The sequence below is a fragment of the Balaenoptera physalus genome (assembly GCF_965194825.1).
Source record: "Balaenoptera physalus genome assembly, chromosome: 8".
NCBI lineage: Eukaryota > Metazoa > Chordata > Mammalia > Artiodactyla > Balaenopteridae > Balaenoptera > Balaenoptera physalus.
This window is the reverse complement of record NC_138887.1, coordinates 111766772-111785418: the sequence shown is the minus strand read 5'-3', so window position 1 is coordinate 111785418 and position 18647 is coordinate 111766772. Positions and strand designations below refer to the sequence as shown.

General features: G+C 38.3%; 1 protein-coding gene across 1 annotated transcript in view; it reads right to left on the bottom strand.

Annotated features, from left to right (window-relative positions):
• Window positions 1-17846: 17846 nt before the first annotated feature.
• The window catches only part of MGAM (maltase-glucoamylase), a 155239-nt gene continuing 154438 nt past the window's right edge, over window positions 17847-18647 (bottom strand). The window contains exon 50 of the mRNA XM_082473191.1: window positions 17847-18469. Within this exon, the coding sequence (XP_082329317.1) occupies window positions 18395-18469 (75 nt within the window). The 3' untranslated portion in view covers window positions 17847-18394. The remainder of the gene's footprint in view (window positions 18470-18647) is intronic.

Below are 18647 nucleotides of genomic sequence, written 5' to 3'. Positions count from 1 at the left end.
AATAGAATTCAACTCGCTTCCTGTTGCCATCTCTTTCCTTTGAGCCTTCGGTCCAGGAGAGGCAGCTGGGAGGTCTCTTGAATAGCTCAGGATAAGGCATCCAGAGGGCATCTGAGGGTCTGGTGGCCCAAAATGCAACATCTAAGGCAGGTCTTGCTTGCCTCACCTGTGCCTTCACTGTCAGATGATCTTTATTTACTCAACAAGTACCACTTTCTCAACACTCAGATCACCAGGTGTCAAGAGCCTAACTGGCCAGGGAGGCTGACTTGGGCACTGAGAACAGGTCAAGGGCATGCTAGTCCATGAACTGCCTTGCTCATGGTTCCTAACTTCTGGAAGGGACCCCTACCCTGAATATTCCGAGGTGTTTAGAGGGATCCTAATTCCCTGGAGATCAAGGATCTAGCCTCCGTAAACTCCTTGCCACTGCTTGAGGGGCCGAGCAAAGAAGAAAACAGCTTACCCGAAGCCAGAGGGATCGTCTGGGTTCACTGCTGGGCTTCTCTGTTGTCATCATTCAAGGGAAATGAAGGCTCTCCTTTAGGTAATAATCTTAAAACATGGTTGAGGCCCTTTGGCAGCAGTTTGAAGTGCACAAATTACATTCTACAGCATGAAGAAACACACAGATAAAAATGAATCTAGATAGAAACTTAAAACAATCAAAAGAGACCTTTTCTCTCTGGTTTGCCCAATTAACAAATAAGTCTGACATTTCCATTCCAATCTGTGTTACTCCAAGCCCCCCAAGCAAATTCTTTCAACCTCGATCTTTTAGGTAAAAACAAAAAGACAAAAAAAGAAGAACCTCCTGGCTGGGTTTCTGATGACAAACCTCGGTCTGTGCTACAGCCTTATTCTCGGGTCTGTCTTGACAAGTTCAAGTCAGCTGGGCAGCTACTCCAAGGTTCTGCAGCCACAATCTTCTAATGCTCCATTTGTATAGCTCATGGCCCTGTGCAGTTCCTCTCCTCCGTACCCACTTCAAGTTCTGGTTCTTATTAAGCCTTCCTTCTTTCATTTTATTTTCCTCTCCATCTCTTGATCTCAGCATTTAGTCACCATGCACATACTCACTGAGCATCCTCTGTGAGCTTGACGTTAGGTCAGAACAGAAGCCACCAAAATGAACAGGAAATGGACAAGCACCCCCCGCCCTTGTGGAGCTGAGGTGAAGCTTCTACGCGCCCCCAGCTGGTCATTTTCTCCTTGGGTTCACAGCATCCGCCTCTGAGTCTTTCCCAGTGCCACGCATCATTTCCCCCGCTGCTGACTGCCTCCAGAGAGGAACTATGTTTATATCAACCTATGGAGAATGATTTGTTTCTACATTTAAAAGGGATGCATTTATATTGATATTATGCATATATATTAGACGGGGGTCTTAGACAGTACTTCTGGGGAAATGTTTGAAAACATTCCTACACAGGGTAGGAGCGTGAATTAGATGACCTCAAGTGCTTTTTCCAGTTTATGTGTTTTGTGACTGCAGTTTCCAGAAAGCCTAATGATACAATACAAAAAGAAGGGCTCAGAGTTGAGGTGGAAAGGGATGACCCCAACTTCCTCCTAGAACCTTCTGGCCGATGGGTCTCTCATTCCTCATCCCTCAGTGGTCTCTAAGTTCAGGTCAGCTCTGAGTGACTCTGAGACTGTAACTCTTTTTCCATCTCACCTCCTCTACTCAAAACCCCATCTTAAATGTTGAGAGTAAATAAAGGATTTATTCCCTCATTACTTTTTTCTGTGATGACCAGAGGACCCAGAGGCTAATGTTTACAAGGATTTGGTCTTTCCTGAGGAATAAGAATATTTTGTTACAATTTCAAATTTATAGGAAAGTCGCAAGAATTCCCATATGCCCTATAATGAGCTTTATCCATTGTTTATATTTTGCCCCATTTCTCTCTCCCTCCCTCTCTCCTCTCTTTCCATCTCTTCTATTTGTCTCCTCCTCCTTCTGCTTCTTCCTCCTTCCCCTGTCTCTCTGTCTCCCTCTCCTTCATGAAGCTGATAACTTAGTTTCTTACTCCTGTTTGCTAGAATTCTCATCACGTTTAAATTCCTGCTATACTTAGCTGAGACGAACAAGAAAGCTCCCCAACTCCACTGCTCCACCACGGCAGTGACACCCAACCTTGACAGCATATCAGAGTCACCTGGGTGATGGGAGAAGCGTTCAGGCATTAGTGAACTCTCCAGGTGCTTCCAATATGCACCCGAGATTGAGGACCACTGAACCAGAAGTTCAATTGCTCTTAACTGGTCTATTTCCTGGATGGGCAGGAATCCCATTCTGGCTTCACATACTGAAGCCACAGCACAGGCACTGACCAGTCCAAGTGAACGCCAGTGAAGAGGAGCCCTGGAAGCCCCCTGATTTCCAAGAGTTAGACTTTTAGTTACTGGATTGTGAGGGTGTGTGGGGATCTCAGAGAAGGGGTGCATCTGGGGGTGCTCAGGGAAGAAGCTATCTACCAAGCATCACTCAAAAAATAAATAGCAAAGAAAGAAGAGCTCTTTTAATGCCAAGTAATGAATATAGAGAAAAAAATGTGCAGTTAGAAAATCACCATTTAATAAATGTATAGTAATAAATTGAATCAGACAAGAATCATCAATGGGTGACAAAATAGGAGAGTAAACCAATAGCTACATAGCCTCAAAGTATCTCCTCATTATATATTTATTAATTATGATGAGAGGAAATAGTAATTTTACGATAGAGAGACCTGGCAGACATCACCTCAAGGAAGTAAGCCAATTAACATCACCAATATAGATTTTGTGATTTAAAAAGAATAGGTCACAATACTACTCATTTGGAAAAGATAAAGTACTAACAAGCATTTTATTTTATTTTTTTTCCTGTCTTTTTTTCTGACAAGTATTTTAGATGCTAACATCTAATGTAATTGCTCTGAAAAACCACAATATGAATATAAGAAATCAACGTTTCATGCCCATTATAAACAAAGCAATTACATTACAACCATACAATCTTCTTAAATGTACTTACTAATTCTCCACATATATATAACTGACATTCCTGCCTCTTCCTCTTTAGATTACAAAAAAAGTTGGAGGGGATCAGTGGAGAAAGAGTTTGGGGGTTCTGGATAACTTCTGGGTAGCTGATTTTCCTAAATCTGAGGCAGACATTTAAGTACCCCTTCTACCTCTGAGTCTGAGGTCTGTAAAGTTTAAAAGGTCAGATTGCCATAAATTGTTCCAAAGTTTATCGAACTCTATAAAAAAAAAAAAAAAAGTAACATAAGAAATCCAGTACAGTCAGGTAAACATAACACTTTTGCCTACAGTCTACCCTAACATTCCTATTTCAGGTTTAAGCCATTACCTGTATCCCAGACACCAAAAGTCAAACCTTTGAGATATACATATCTCTTTCTTTTCCCTTTCCATAGTCACACAATAACACAGACCCTCATAAACTCACGCCTGGATTATGGCAGTTGACTCATAACAAGTCTCTATCTCTACTCTTTCCTTAATACCAAGCTTTTCTAAAGCATACTCTCCAGTTGCCTTCCAAATAGATTTTTATGTCATTTTCCACTCAGAAATTATTGACTAATAGAACTTGAGAACTGAAAATTGACTTGGAAATTATCTAATCCAACTTCCATTTGATGCAAGGATTTTTTCAGTAAAGTCTCTGATAGATGCTTTAATTCTGTGAATCATGTGTAGCCAACTTCTTCTAAAATTAGAAATTCTCTTTTAGAGTTAATATTTTACTGAAAAGTTATTTCTTAGGTTTATTTAAAATCAGTCTCCAGAAGGTTCCATTCCCTAAAATCTACTAAAGTTGCATATTGATTTTCAGATAAGATATCCCAAACTGTATTGAAAAATTAGAAGGAAAAAGCATCTTTAGTGTTATAAGGAAAAAAAGTGCACATTTGAGAAAATCTTAAACGGTCATTATTTGCAGGTAACATTGTTGTATAAGGAAAATCCAGGAATCTATAGACAAACTAGGAGAACTAATAAGTAAATTTAATGATTTCTGTTACAAGATTAATAAATATTCAAAAAATCAATTTTAAATCTATATGCCAACAGGTAAATGAAAAATTAAAATTTAAAAATAATATTTAAATAAAATCAAACATCAAGTACTCAGAAAAATTTTGGAAAAAATTTCATCCTCTATACCAAAACTTTCAAAACTAAAAATCTTAATAAATAGAGGGATATACCACATTAATGGATTAGAATATTTACTCTTGTAAAGATGTCAATTCTCCCAAAATTAATCTGTGACTTTTATGTGATCAGAATCAAATGTCGGGTAGGTTTTGTGAGGAAGCTGACAGGCTGATTCTAAAATATATTCAGAAATCTAAAGGGTCAAAAATAGGCTAGGCAATCTTGAAGAAAAATAAGAATAATTTGGAGGACTTACACAACTATGTATCACGACTTACTATAAAGCTATAGTAATGAAGGCCGTGTGGTACTGGCAAAAGAACAGACAAACTAACAATGGAACAGAATAGAGATTCCAGGAACAGATCCACACATATAAAAACATATGATTTCTAGTAAAGGTGGCATTACAATGCAGAGGGGAAAAGATGGTAATTTCAGTAAGTGGTGATGGGTCTATTAGAAATTCAAGAAAAAAAAATGTCCTGGATTCCTACCTGATACCATACACAAAAACCAATTCTAGATGGATTAAAGGTCAAATTTGGAAGATAAAACAACAATGCTTCTAGAGAAAAAAATAGGAATATATTTTTCTAATGTTGGAGTAGGCAAAAATTTTTAAATAGAATACAAAATGCACTAACTATATAAAATTGATAAAGTGAGTTTGTTAAAATTAAGAACTAATTTTCATCAAAAGTCACCATTAAGAGAGTTAAAAGTAAAACAACAGCATAGGGAGATACTTAAAATTTATATAAACAGAAGATTTGCATCCAGAATATGTAAATACTACAAAGCAATAAGAAAAATATGAACAGCCCAATAAAAAAAACTGGACAAAAAGAGAAATGGAAAGGACACTTCACAAATACGATTATCCATCTAGCCAATCAGCATATGAAAAGGTGTTTAACTTCATTAGTCATGAGGAACATACAAATTAAAACCACAGAATGTTTATATTGAAAAAGGAGAAAACACCAAGAGTAGGCTAGGATGTAGAGCAAATTAACTCATATTTAATGCTAGAGTAAATTGAATGTAAATTAGCACAAATACTTTGAAAGAACTTTTTTGCAATATCACCAAAGATAAACATGTACATACCCTATGAACTGGAAATTTCATTCTTATGTATGATTATTTGCCTAGGATATCACTGTATGCTTAATAACAATAAAAAGAGCTACAAACCATTTTAGAAACAACAGGAAATTTAAGTTGGTCAATTATATAATTAACATAATATAGTATAATATAAATATATAAATATAATATAAAATAAATATAAGATAATCATTAGTAATAAAAGAAGCACCAGTTAGAAAATATAATGAATGGGATGACATAGAAACTATGTATATGAAATATCTAGGAAGAAAACTTCATAATGCATATGTAATAAAATGTATATGAAGAGAAACATAAAACAGTTGAGAAATATGCATGTATATAAAAAAAGAGTTGAAACTGAGAGACTTTCTATGTTTTTGAGATGGGAAGATTTAAAATTATTATGTCATTATTACCTATATTTCACCTAAAATTTAATGCAGTCCTAGTTAATATCCCAATAGGATATTATGGGATATAGAGTATAGAATATAGAATAAAGAAATACAATCTAAATATGTATACCTTTATGATAAAGTCATTAAGTCACAACGAAGCAGGGTTCAAATAGTTGATATTCTTGTGGAAGCTACTCAGGTAGAAAACCTATGTTTTTTAGCACGTGTTCGTTGGGATGGCTTGCCAATAACATGATTTCAGATGACTCTTGTTATAACAAGTCACTTGAGCTCTACAAGTGACTCAGCCATCCATATGTGCTTGATGGCCTCTATTCTCAAGAAATACATAGTCTAGCCCTCAAACATTTAACCTTTCCATGGCTATCCTTGGAATCACACTATGACACATTTAGCAACACTGAGAGTTCTCCCTCCACTCTGGACTTTAGACCCCACAGGCCAACACTTTTGTTAGTTTCTCCTCCTCTTCCCTTTACCCCAGGCTGCTTTCCTAACTTTCTTAGTGTTGCTGTTTATTTCATCAGGCAAGAAAGAAAGAACTCCAAACAAATCAGAGGCCCATATCCACTCCATCACCACCTTCTCCCCACTTCACATACTCATTTCTTTTCAATAAAACCCAGCAGACCAACAGCAGGGACCCTTTTTCTCTGACCTCTGTCACCGCCTGGCCAGGGGTGCAGTCTATCCTTTCTGATTCGGGGGTTTCTGGGCACTCTGGAATAAATGAAGTATCTGCACAGAAATTAAAGGACAAAGTTGAAAATTAGTAGTGTAATTACAGTTCCAGGAAGGAAGCAGTTCCAGACTTTCAGCCAATTCTCCAGTCAGTGATCACTAGTAGCTGCGTAGAATGTTTAACACTTCTCCAAGGGTTAAACACATTTACTTTTTGTTGAGTTGTTTTTTTTTTTTTTAAATATAATTCACATGCCATAAAATTCACCTGTTTAAAATGTACAATTCAATGGCTTTTAGTATTTTACAAAGTTGTGCAACCAACCACGACCATCTAATTCCAGAACATTTTCATCACCCCAAAAAGAAACACACATCCATTAGTGGTCACTTCCCAGTCCCCTCTTCTCCCAGTGCCTGGTAAACAAGAATCTACTTTCTGTCTCTATGGATTTGCCTATTCTGAACATTTCATAAAATATGTGGCCTTTCACATCTGGTTTCTTCCACCTGTCATAGTGTTTTCAAGGTCCATCCATGTTGCAGCATGTAACTCTATTCTTTTTCATGGCTGAATCATATTCCTTTATATGAATGTAACACTTCTCAAAATCTATTCATCAGTTAATTTACATTTGGGTTGTTTTCACTTATTGACTATTACACAAAATTCTGCTATGAACATTCACATACAAGTTTATGTGTGAACATACATTTTAAATTCTCTTGATTATATAGGTAGAAGTGGAATTGCTAAGTAATATAGTTAACTTTAACTTTTTGAGGAACTGTCAAATTCTTTTCCAAAGTGGCTGCACTATTTTACATTCCAACCAGCAGTGGATGAGGGTTCCAATTTCTTCACATCCTCAACAACACTTGTTATTGTCTGTCTTTTTTTATTATAGACAGTTTAGTTGGTGTGAAGGGTATTTCGTTTTGACTTGCATTTCCCAAATAACTGATGATACTGACTAGTTTTTTATTGGCCATTTGTAGACCTTCCATGAAGAAATGTCTGTTAAATTCTTTGCTCATTTTAGAAATTTGATTATTTTTCTTCTAATTTTGAATTGCAGGATTTCTTTATGTATTCTGGATTCCAGACCATTATTAGACATGTCATCTGCAAATATGTTCTCCCATTCAGTGGGTTGTCTTTTTGTTTCCATGAGAGGGTCCTTTGAAACACAAATTTTTTGATTTTTAAGTCCAATTTGCCTATTTTTTTTTTTTGGTTGCTATGCTTTTTTGAGTGTCATATCAAAGAAACTGTTGCCTAATCCAAGTCACAAATATTTATACCTATTTTTTTTTCTTAAAGTTTTACAGTTTTGGCTCTTACATTTTGACCTGTGATCCATTTTGAGCTGTATTTTTCATATCATCTTACAGAGTCATAGTAATGTTCCTAGAAAGTGCCTTAATGTTTACTGTGAAGAGTGGTGAAAACAGATTGAGTAGGTAGGATTCTGCTCTGGGTACAGTTTCTTTTCACTGCATGCTAAATCTACATTTATAAAGTGAGTTTATCAAGCAAAATAAACCTCAAATTCATTTTAAGAATAGATTTTTGTACTGCATATATTATTTTATTATTTAGAGTATAAAGTGTGCATGAAGGAGAAGACATTCTGTTTGATGTTTCTGTGAGAGAAGAGTTTCAAAAGTATCTATGAAGAAATCATAGCTATTTAATCAGAATATGGGCTGGAGGTTAATTGTAATTGTCAAATTTAGGTCAAGTTAATCAGTCCTTAACTCCCCTGTAACCCAATTTCCTTTTCCATAATGTAAAGTGACTGGGCACCATTACTATTCTTTCTTCTTGAAGATTCTATTATTACATGACTCTAGGTTGAAGAACAGGCTTCTGAAGAGCCTAATTTTTCATCTTGTTAAAATTGCATCAAATGGGACTTGTGAAACCTCGAATATCACTAGCATTCAAGGTTTAGTTGCAGAAAAAGAACACACCATTTGGAAATTTATTTAAATTAATTGTGGATGTATATTTTGAATAATGCAATGTGGTGGCACGCTGAAGAATGAAGAAATAAAAGGATGCCTTTGGCATCCAGAGGGGACTTCTGTTCCAATCCTTCCAATCCAGCAGCCACAAGCATCTCCCTTACCTGAAGGATTCTCCAACACAAAAAGCAGCAAGAGGATATCTACGGCCAATACAATTAGGATGAAGATGATCAGAAGGACTTGCAATACACTAAGCCTCCTCGCCATCTAGATGGACATAGATAACAGGATTGAAGTATGCCACAAAACCCCACCAATCCAGAAGAACAGACAGGCATCCTGATTACAATGTGAACTCCTTTGCAAGATGAGTTGATTATCAGCTTTACTCTTTACGTAATCCAGAGAGTATTTGTTTTCACTCATCACAGTGTCTCCAATTAACTTTAGTCAGTGCATCCAACACCTGCAGGACTCTTGCCCTTTTTGTCGGCAGAGGGATTGAGTACTGTCTAAGGAAAAATATATCAGACATAAAGAACTGAAGGGAGGAAGGGAGGAATGGAATAGAGCATGGGAGAAAGAGAGATGAGGGGTTGAGATGGCTCACAAAGCACTTCTAGATGCCACTTTGATCTTCACACCCTCCCTGGGCAGAGAGAGGAATGTCCACTCAGGGAGGTGAAAAGTAGCAAAACCTGAATCCAGGTCTTCGTATTCCAATTCCCATGCCACGATGCTGAGGTGTTTAACTGTTTAGAGCTCACTAACCCTTTTAAGAATCTGGTAACAAAAATGAACCTAATCCTGATCTTCAACATCATGCTTCCTTGTATGTTCACAGCACACAAACCCATATACATTTAGTGGCTCACAGTAGCTCTAAAGATCAGGCCTAGACCCAAGTTTTAAAATATTTGGTATTTTGGAGGGTGTGAACTGAACTGGGAATTGAAGAACTTCAATTCTTGCCCTAGTTTTATATTGACTGATGGGTATTTCAACAATTTGGATGTGTGTTTCCTAATCTACAAAATGAGGTCAGATTCTGGAGGTATTCATTTTTCCACTCTAATTATAATTTATATATATATGTGTATATATACATATATATATATACACACATATATATACACATATATATACACACATATACATATATATGCCTCACAATTCCGTGACAGCCCTGAACTTCAGCGACTCGTCACCACTCCATTCCCATCATCCCCACACATTGGCTATTCCCTGGAATTTATCATCCCCCAGAATGGTTCCACTTCTGAACTTTTAACCTCTACCTCCTGTTTACTGGTCAGATATATAATATATATACACACATATATACATATAGGTATATATATATATATATATATATATTACTGGTCAGAAGCTCATGTCTTTTTAACTTCTCATTGTATCGTTTCCTTATTCTCTGATCACATTAAAGCTTCTGTTCTCTTTCATTTCCTTTTAATCTCTTAGCCCCTCCTGGTTTTCACCCCTAACTGACCTAAGACCTCAATATCTATTATTGCTCTCATCTCCCTTGCTCCCTTAATCTGCTATACCGAACCATCCATCCAAATATCTGCCCTCTGGGTTTATGCACTTGGCCCAATGTAAATGCCACTGAGTTTATAATCTCCCAAACATCCTGGGCCTGCAGGCTGACAATCTTGCCAGCTCCTCTCATTTTTCACAGCAGAAATTTCAAACACTGATCCTTCTTTTCAAGTCCCCACCTCTGTCACCTGCACTCTTACTCCAGCCAATATTATCTCCAACATCACAGACAAGTATTTTGCAGAAACTGTTTCATCCTCCTGCTTCTCAACCCAAGCTTCTCTATAAAAATTATCCATATTTAGATAAGTTCTAATTTTTTCCCCTCTCTTCTCAATGAAAGAGTTTTCTCTCTTCTTGTCTAAGTATAATCCTAGTATCTATTCTCTAGATTTCAAAGCCTTTGAATTTCTCAAAAATCTTATTCCACCAAATATCCTTCTTCTCTCTTGCATGATCAACCTCTCCCTTTGAATTTGCTCTTTCGCCCAAGTCACCCTAAACTCTGTTGATGACTTTGTATTCTTCTCTAGACCATTATAATTTTCTTTTTCCTTTCTTGGTAACTTTCCAAAAAGATAACTCCACACTGTCTGCATTACCTTCCTCACCTATTACTGGCATGGATTCTGTTTCCTGCATTCCACTTAAACTGCTCCTGCCGAGGTCACTAGTGGTTTAGCTGCTGAATACGATGAGCACTGGCTTAGTGATAGCCCTATCAACCACTCCCTCCTCTTTAAAATTCTGGTTTGTATCATTTGCTATCATTCGATCTTAACTTTCCACCTACTTTTCTGGCTCCTCTTCAACTTTCTTTGTAGCCTCCTATTTCGTGAAATGTTGACATTCCCTGTATTTCATCCCAGGTCCACTGCTCACTCTCCTTTAGCCATCTCCACCACTCATATGACTTCATATAATATCTGAGGACAATCCAACCTGTATTTCTAGCTCATAGATTTGGATTCATATATTCAACCGCCTCTTAGATATCTCCCTTGGATTTCCCACAGACTTAACCAAATTCAACCTGTTTCAACATGAAATCGTCTCTCCCCATAACCCGATCCCAGCTTCTACCAATTGTGCCAAATTGGCTCCTTCTCAAATAATTAATACCTTGAGGAACAGAATCACAATTTCTTCAAAAACCTAGGTATCTTTTTTGACTCTTCTCCTGTTAGTTCTCACAGCCAGCTACAAGTTCAGTCAGATACTTTACCAATCTCTTCCAAATTTGTTCCTTCCTCTCCATTCCTACTGGAAATGCTTTAGTCAGGCCATCATTTCTAGCCTGAACTGTCACCACAGCTTCCCCACTGGCCCTCTGCTTCCATTCTTCCTGTTCCCGAAATCCACTGCACATTGCAGCTGGATTGATCTTTCTACAGCACGAACAAGATCGTTTCATTCTCTTATATTCTAGTCTTCGGTGGTTCTCCAGACAGAACATAAACTCTTTAGCTGTGTAACCAAAGGTCGTCATGACACCTCCCATTCCCAGCTGCTCAGCCTCTTCTCCCTCTGGGTTTCAGCTGTACCAAACCAACAATTATGCAGTGACAATCTATAAACTGATAGGGACAAAGAATTTTCTCTTTTTTTAACTTTGCCTTTCCTTTAATTTTCCATTCCCTGCACCCCTGCTCTGCTCAACACCAGCCCAATGCCATGACCATTTCTACAAGCACTTTCGTATGTGTATAGCTTCACTTTTCAACTGAGGCTGCCTTTAGGTTAATATTTAATAAGCCAAGAAAAGAAGCACCTTAATTGTGAAATGGGGGTGAGGAGCAAAGATCTACAGCCAATTTGCCAACATGGAGTTTAGGATTGGGGTTTGGCATTGAAGTTGGAGTTTATTAACTATTCTTTCCTATTTGCCTAAATCTATCAGGTGTCTCTCCACTGGCCTAAATTATCCAAAAGTTTACTCTAATCCCCAGAAGATACATCTCATATGATTATGTTTCCATAAAATCCCTGTATCAAGGTTGATCAGGCAGATGTCATGCTTCACATTTTATAAATGAATGTTAAGGAATTTTGTCTAACCACGGTTAGTCATGGAACTGAGGCAAAAACTGACAGGCCCTCCTTCTTAAATTGGTACTTGGGAATAAAGACACAGACCTACTAGAGAATGGACTTGAGGATATGGGGAGGGGAAAGGGTAAGCTGTGACAAAGTGAGAGAGTGGCATGGACATATATACACTACCAAATGTAAAATAGATAGCTAGTGGGAAGCAGCCGCATAGCACAGGGAGATCAGCTCAGTGCTTTGTGACCACCTAGAGGGGTGGGATAAGGAGGGTGAGAGGGAGGGAGATGCAAGAGGGAAGAGATATGGGAACATACGTATATGTATAACTGATTCACTTTGTTATAAAGCAGAAACTAACACACCATTGTAAAGCAATTATACTCCAATAAAGATGTTAAAAAATAAAAAATAAAAAATAAATTGGTACTTGAATATTCTCACTCTCTCCACCATGTCTCCTAGACTCAAGAGCTTAGAGATCTAGAGACTAACTCTCCGATGCTGGAATTTCAGGCAGTGAAAGCAACCTGAGGGACCCACTCTGTATGCTCGCAGTACCTGGCTAGTTTCTTGTACATGCAGCCCATGACTCACTACCACAGTAAACACACTGTCCATCAGTTAGCCTCCTCCTCCAAATACTATTTCTCTCCATGGGGAGACATTTCTCTCCAGCCTCTACAAACCAAAAGTAAGCACCTCTTCCATAGCTCCTTAATCCTCTTGGGGAAGCAGGTTCAGCACCTGGAACTCCAGATGTTCAGGACACTCCAGGGACAACCCCGGGCATTTTCCTGCCATTGGAACTGTTGTCATCCACGCAGAGGGTAGGAGTGGGGATTACTGAAGGTAGAAAGTCTTCCCTACTTAGAAACCCTCCCTGCCCAAAGCTGCTTTTCTGTGTCAAACAAAATTTTAGCATAATGAAAATCCTGGTTATCATTCAAAAACCTTAAGGACTGGATAACCATCTCCCTCTCTGCCAAAAGAGACAAGTTCACCTTTCTTCCAACCCATGCCACATTCAGCTAGCTACCAGAAGAAGCCCATCTGTTTATTCTTTCCTTGGTTTCTCTCCTTGGGAAAGGAACATCGCACTTGAGACCCTCCCCCAAACACACACACACACACACACACACACACACACACACACACACACACAGACCCCTCTCCTCTCCAGTCAGCTCATGCCTCCATGCACTATCTCATCCCCACTCCTCATCGTGGAAAGGGAAGAAGAATCAGGTTCAGGTCCAGAAACACAGTACAGGTTGTCCAGATCACTAAGCAGAGGAGACAGAGGCATTTACAAGAAGAAAGGGACACTCCTTGTTCAGAGAACCATGCACATGGGGAAAAGTACTCACCTCATAGCCATGTCCTTTTACGTGCTGTGTCTGTCCTTCGCTGGTTCTGGAGGAGCACTGAGCAAAGGTAACTGGGTGGATGTAGTCAGCTTCTGCCAGGGTTGATTTATTGCCCTACAAAGTGGGTGGCAATTGGACGAGAGGAGCGCAGTTTCTAAAAGACCATAAAAGGGCCCTTACTTTCCTAGTGGCATGAGGAAAGCTCCATTTGCTAATAAAAGGGGAAGGTGGGGTTTTGTCTAATAGTTGTGCCTTTTCTGTGTTCCTGTTCATACCTGATTACTTTGCTTGTCACACTATATTATGCTTGCTTGTCTGTCCATGTAGCCTAAAGAGCTCAAGAGCCAGGGTCTTAGCCATTTTCTTCACCTCTGTATCTCCTGTGTTTAGTACTCGACCCAATGTCCATTGATGTTTTTAAATACATAGCTCTTTGTTGAATAAGTAAGTGAAAGAATGAGTAATGCTTGGTTCATCACACTGTTTCTTTCTCCATTTTTATTTCCCCAAGTTCTCTTGGTATAACTCAGCTTTTCATTAATTCAAATAAGCATCCCCACCAAGTATCCTAATAAGAGAAACACCATTAAAATGGAAATTGTATTATCTTAAAGTGGGAAGACACCTCTACTGGATATTTGTCATGCTTTCTGACTGCTCAGTATCTTCCCACCTTGAGAATTCCGCCTCTCCAAGGAAGAGGCTAGACATTCTCTTTCACAGTCTTCCTTTTAGCCAAGGTAGAGGCAAGGAGCCTGGGCATGGCCAATGAGATATGCCTGAGATCCGGAAGAAAGTGGAGGGAAGGAGGAAGTGCCACGTGGATTCCAGGACATTGGAGGGGCATCATTTCAGAGGCAGCAGGAACAGGGGACCAAGTAGCATCCTATGCTCAGTATTGGGGTGCAAGTTGCCAGACATGCACTAATGGAAGTGGCAAATAGAGTATCCCACTGGGTAATCATGTCTGGTCCCTGACCACGTAGCTTACAAACCTGATGCTCTTGCCCTCCTGGAGCTTCAGTGAGTCACTAATATCTTTTTTAAAAAATTGTTTCTTCTTAACCTAGCTAAAGTAGGGTTTTCTAATTGAAATATAATTTGCATACCATGACATTCATCCTTTTAAAGTGTACAGTTCAGTGGTTTTTAGTATATTCACAAAGTTGCGCAATCATCACCACTATCTAATTCCAGAACAGTTGCATCATCCCAAAAAGAAGCCGTGTGCTTGCCTCTCCTGTGTTCCTGCAACCACTAATCTACTTTCTCTTTTGATGGATTTGCCTATTCTGAATATTTCATGTAAGTGGAATCATACAGTACGTGGCCATTTGTGTCTGGCTTCTTTCACTTAGCGTAATGTTTTCAAAGTTTATTCATGTTGTTGCAGGTATCAGGTACCTGCAGGTATCAGTCTATTATTTCTTTTTATGGCTGGATGATATCAATTGTATTGATATATCACATTTTGTTTATCCACTCATCAGTTGATGGTATATTTGGGTTGGTTACACTTTTTAGCTATTATGAGCAATGTTGCTATGAAAATGTATGTACAAGCTTTTGTGTGGACACATATTTTCAATTCTCTTGGGGATATACTTAGGAGTGGAATTTATGGGTCATATGGTGACTCTAGCTTTAACTTTTTGAAGAACTGCAGAACTGTTTTCCAAAGCAGTGGCAACATTTTACCTTCCCATCAGCAATATATGAAGGTACATAGTATATGTAGGATATTGCATATTCTATACATAGCAATATATGAGGGTATGCCATCTTTTGATGGCATCTAAGTAATATAGTACCCATAGTAGTCCATGTTTGCTTCAAATGTTCAGTGCATGGCCAGTATACACACACACACACACACGCACAGAAACTTGGTTTCTGCCTCTATAAACTCCTAGAATGACATAGACACCGTATCTTTTGCTTTAGTACAAGAGAGCTTTTGTTAAAAGGGAAAATGCACCTGGATCTCATTTCAAATTGGGACAATATGTTGACAAAAGATCAAGAAAGGAGATTTATTGTTACACAAATCTTTCTATTCTTTGTGTGATAGTTTACTCTTAACTCCCCACACCCTGTGTGCACTTGTGACATCATTCACATTAAATGCTAACTGACAATCCCAGCTATAATCTGTTTCCTAAAGTGCAGAAAACAGCTAGCTTCACCATCCCTTCTTGTTAACCAGCAACTGGAAGATATTAGGTCACATGCTTGTGTTGACCAATGAAAAAGTAACAGAGACATTTTGAAGGGAAGAGACAAGCTTGTGAGCCAGTATCTTCCCATTTTTTATTAGTGAGAAGGAACAGTGAAGTTAGCTATTGGCAGAACATTGTAAATCAACTATACGTCGATTAAAAAAATAAAGTGTAAAAAAAAAATTGTAGATATCTCAAAATATTGTTTATGCTGCTCATCACACTGACGTTATGACATTAGTTCCACTTGCTAGATCTTGTTATTTAATGTGATAATTTTTAAAAACACCTTATGTATTACTATATTAAATTTTTTAAATATTTGCATAACTGTATTTTAATATAATAGGATTCCTTTACAATAGTATGCATTTAAGAACATCATTCTTAGGAGGGGTTCCATAGATGCCACTAGACTGTCAGTAGGGCCCCTGACACTACAAATGTTGCAAACCCTTTCATGCTTCACTCAGAGACTTGGCAATCAGGATTCTCTAGTCAGAAATCTTCTCCTTGAGCATTCTGTAGCAACCAGAGCCAACTTCTAGCAATATGTCCTTGATGATAACATATTTCTCATATATCAAGTAAATAATTCTTTCCTCCTGGTAGCCTTCCTGGGTTTATCAAAGGATAGCTGACAAGTTTCCCATCTTTTTGTTCAAGGGATCCCTGTGGTTGTTTTTCCATGTTTCACTAGTTGCCTAGTTAGTGCAACCTCTCATCCAAAAGCCTCTTATTTTGATAATTAGAATACTAAGCTAACTTACCTATATTATTTTTATGTAGCCTTATGGAGGCACTGACACATGAGTAAACAAGTAGAATCTGACTCCCTGGTATAAGAAAGAAAGAGAGAAAGGAAGAAAGGAAGGAAGGAAGGAAGGAAGGAAGGAGGGAAGGAAGGAAGGGAGGGAGGGAGGGTGTAAGGAAGGGAGAGAAAGAAAGAGAGAGAAAGAAAGAAAGAGAGAGAGAGGGAGGGAGAGAAAGAAAGAAAGAGAGGGAGAGAGAGAGGGAGGGAGGGAGGGAGGAAGGAAGGAAGGAAGGAAGGGAGGAGAAAGGGAGGGGGGATAAATTAGAAGTATGGGATCAACCCATAAACACTACTATATATAAAATAGATAAGCAACAAGGATTTACTGTATAACACAGGAAACAATATTCAATATCTTATAATAACCTATAATGGAAAGTAAACTGAAAAAATTATATATATACACATATATATATAAAACTGAATCACTTCACTGTATACCTGAAACTAACACAAAATTGTAAATCAACTATACCTCAATAAAAAAAGGGAAAGATATGGGACTTCCCTGGTGGTCCAGTGGTTAAGAATCGGTCTTGCAATGCAGGGGATGCCGGATCGATCCCTGGTCAGGGAACTGAGATCCCACATGCTGCAGAATAACTTAAGCCCATGCCACAACTAATGAGCCTGGGTACTCTAGAGCCCATGCACCGCAACTAAGACCTGATACAGCAAATAAATAAATAAATATTAAAAAAAAAAAAAAAAAAAAAGGGAAAGATAGAAAAAGACGTAGGAAAGTAAACACATTCATCTCTAATACACTCATTTTCAAGTAATACTAAAAGTAAATATCCCTGTTGAACATTAGTATATAATTTCTTTATCCCAAAATCTAACCATCTAGTGTTTTAACCAATAATGTTGCAAATTCTGTTTTTGCCAGAGTTATGTTACCACGTATAGTAACTTCTATGATGATTAAAAAAACAACAAACATCCAAGCACACTCTCCCACAAACCTAAATCTAAGAAAAACCCATGCCAGAGGCATAAGAAAAAGGGTGAATAACCATAAATCTGATCATTTCTTTGGTGGATTAGCCTGCAGGAACTCTGATTCTGAAGAGAACAAGACCAATTCACAAGAGTTTGCTGAATAAAAAGAAGTTTTAATGCCTAAGTGAGATTACCCACGGTCAAATTACCACAAAATTCAAAACCTTTCGTAAATCTGCTTGCCTATTTTTAGTTGGCACGAGTTGCATGCATTTGTGTGAACTGTGGTTATATACATTAGGCACAGAGCAGAGAAATAAGATTTACACATTTCAAAGCACACCACAGCAAAAATAAGTTATTTTTTACATTCAAATTCCTTCCTTCAACTTTGCCTGCTTAAATCTCACCCCAGCCCTATTCCCATAGGCTAAGGATTTCCCCTAGCCCCTCCTCTTGTTTTCAAATGAGCTAGCTCTTCCTTTCTCCTTCCCATGAGGCTACTATTCCTAATATTTGTATGTTATCTTCTTACTTGTCATGGTCACTTTTATCCGCATCATCTGTTCTCTCTCATCTTTCCTGCTTACCTTCCCTGCATTTGCCTTTTCTTCCCCTTATATCATGCTCTCAGCAAATTATCCCATCTCCCTATAACTATCTGGCAGATGTTCTTTCTGGATCCTTTTTTGAGGCGTTAGTTAGCTCTAGGATCCGAACTATCCTGGAAAGCTGTAGCTTGTATATTTAGCAAGAGTGGGCCCACCCCCTAATCGCACACACATATACACGCACACACGCTTCATCATGGACCCAGTGCGTCTTCAGTACACGTATGATTAGCCATCAGTACCATACTAATCACAGAGAGACATCAAGGTAGCCCACAGTTTTCCACACCTCCCTACTGCCTATAGCACAGGGCTAAAACACAGACCGAACATAAAACAAAACCAAGAAAATACTTTAGCTGTACTGGGCATGAACTGATTGGCAACACACAATAATTTTATGAGCATGAAGTATAAGTAGTATCAAAGCCATTCGTAGTTAGGATCTTGCTCTAAAAATTCACAGTGCTCTCCATGTCAATGAAGTGAAATTATGTAAGCTGAGGTTTCTGCTGGTCACATCAATGTTTAACACCTGTTGGGAACCAAAGAAAAAGCATTGGGCAACTGGTGATTGATGTTTCCTACAGTCAAACAAATCAGATACAAGCCAGTGGTCCATATACACTTTCACAAGTCATTGCCTAGCTTCCAGACTGCCCTAAGATTTTCAGGTGAGAAGGGTGTTTCTTAATCCCTTAGAGTATACAAAT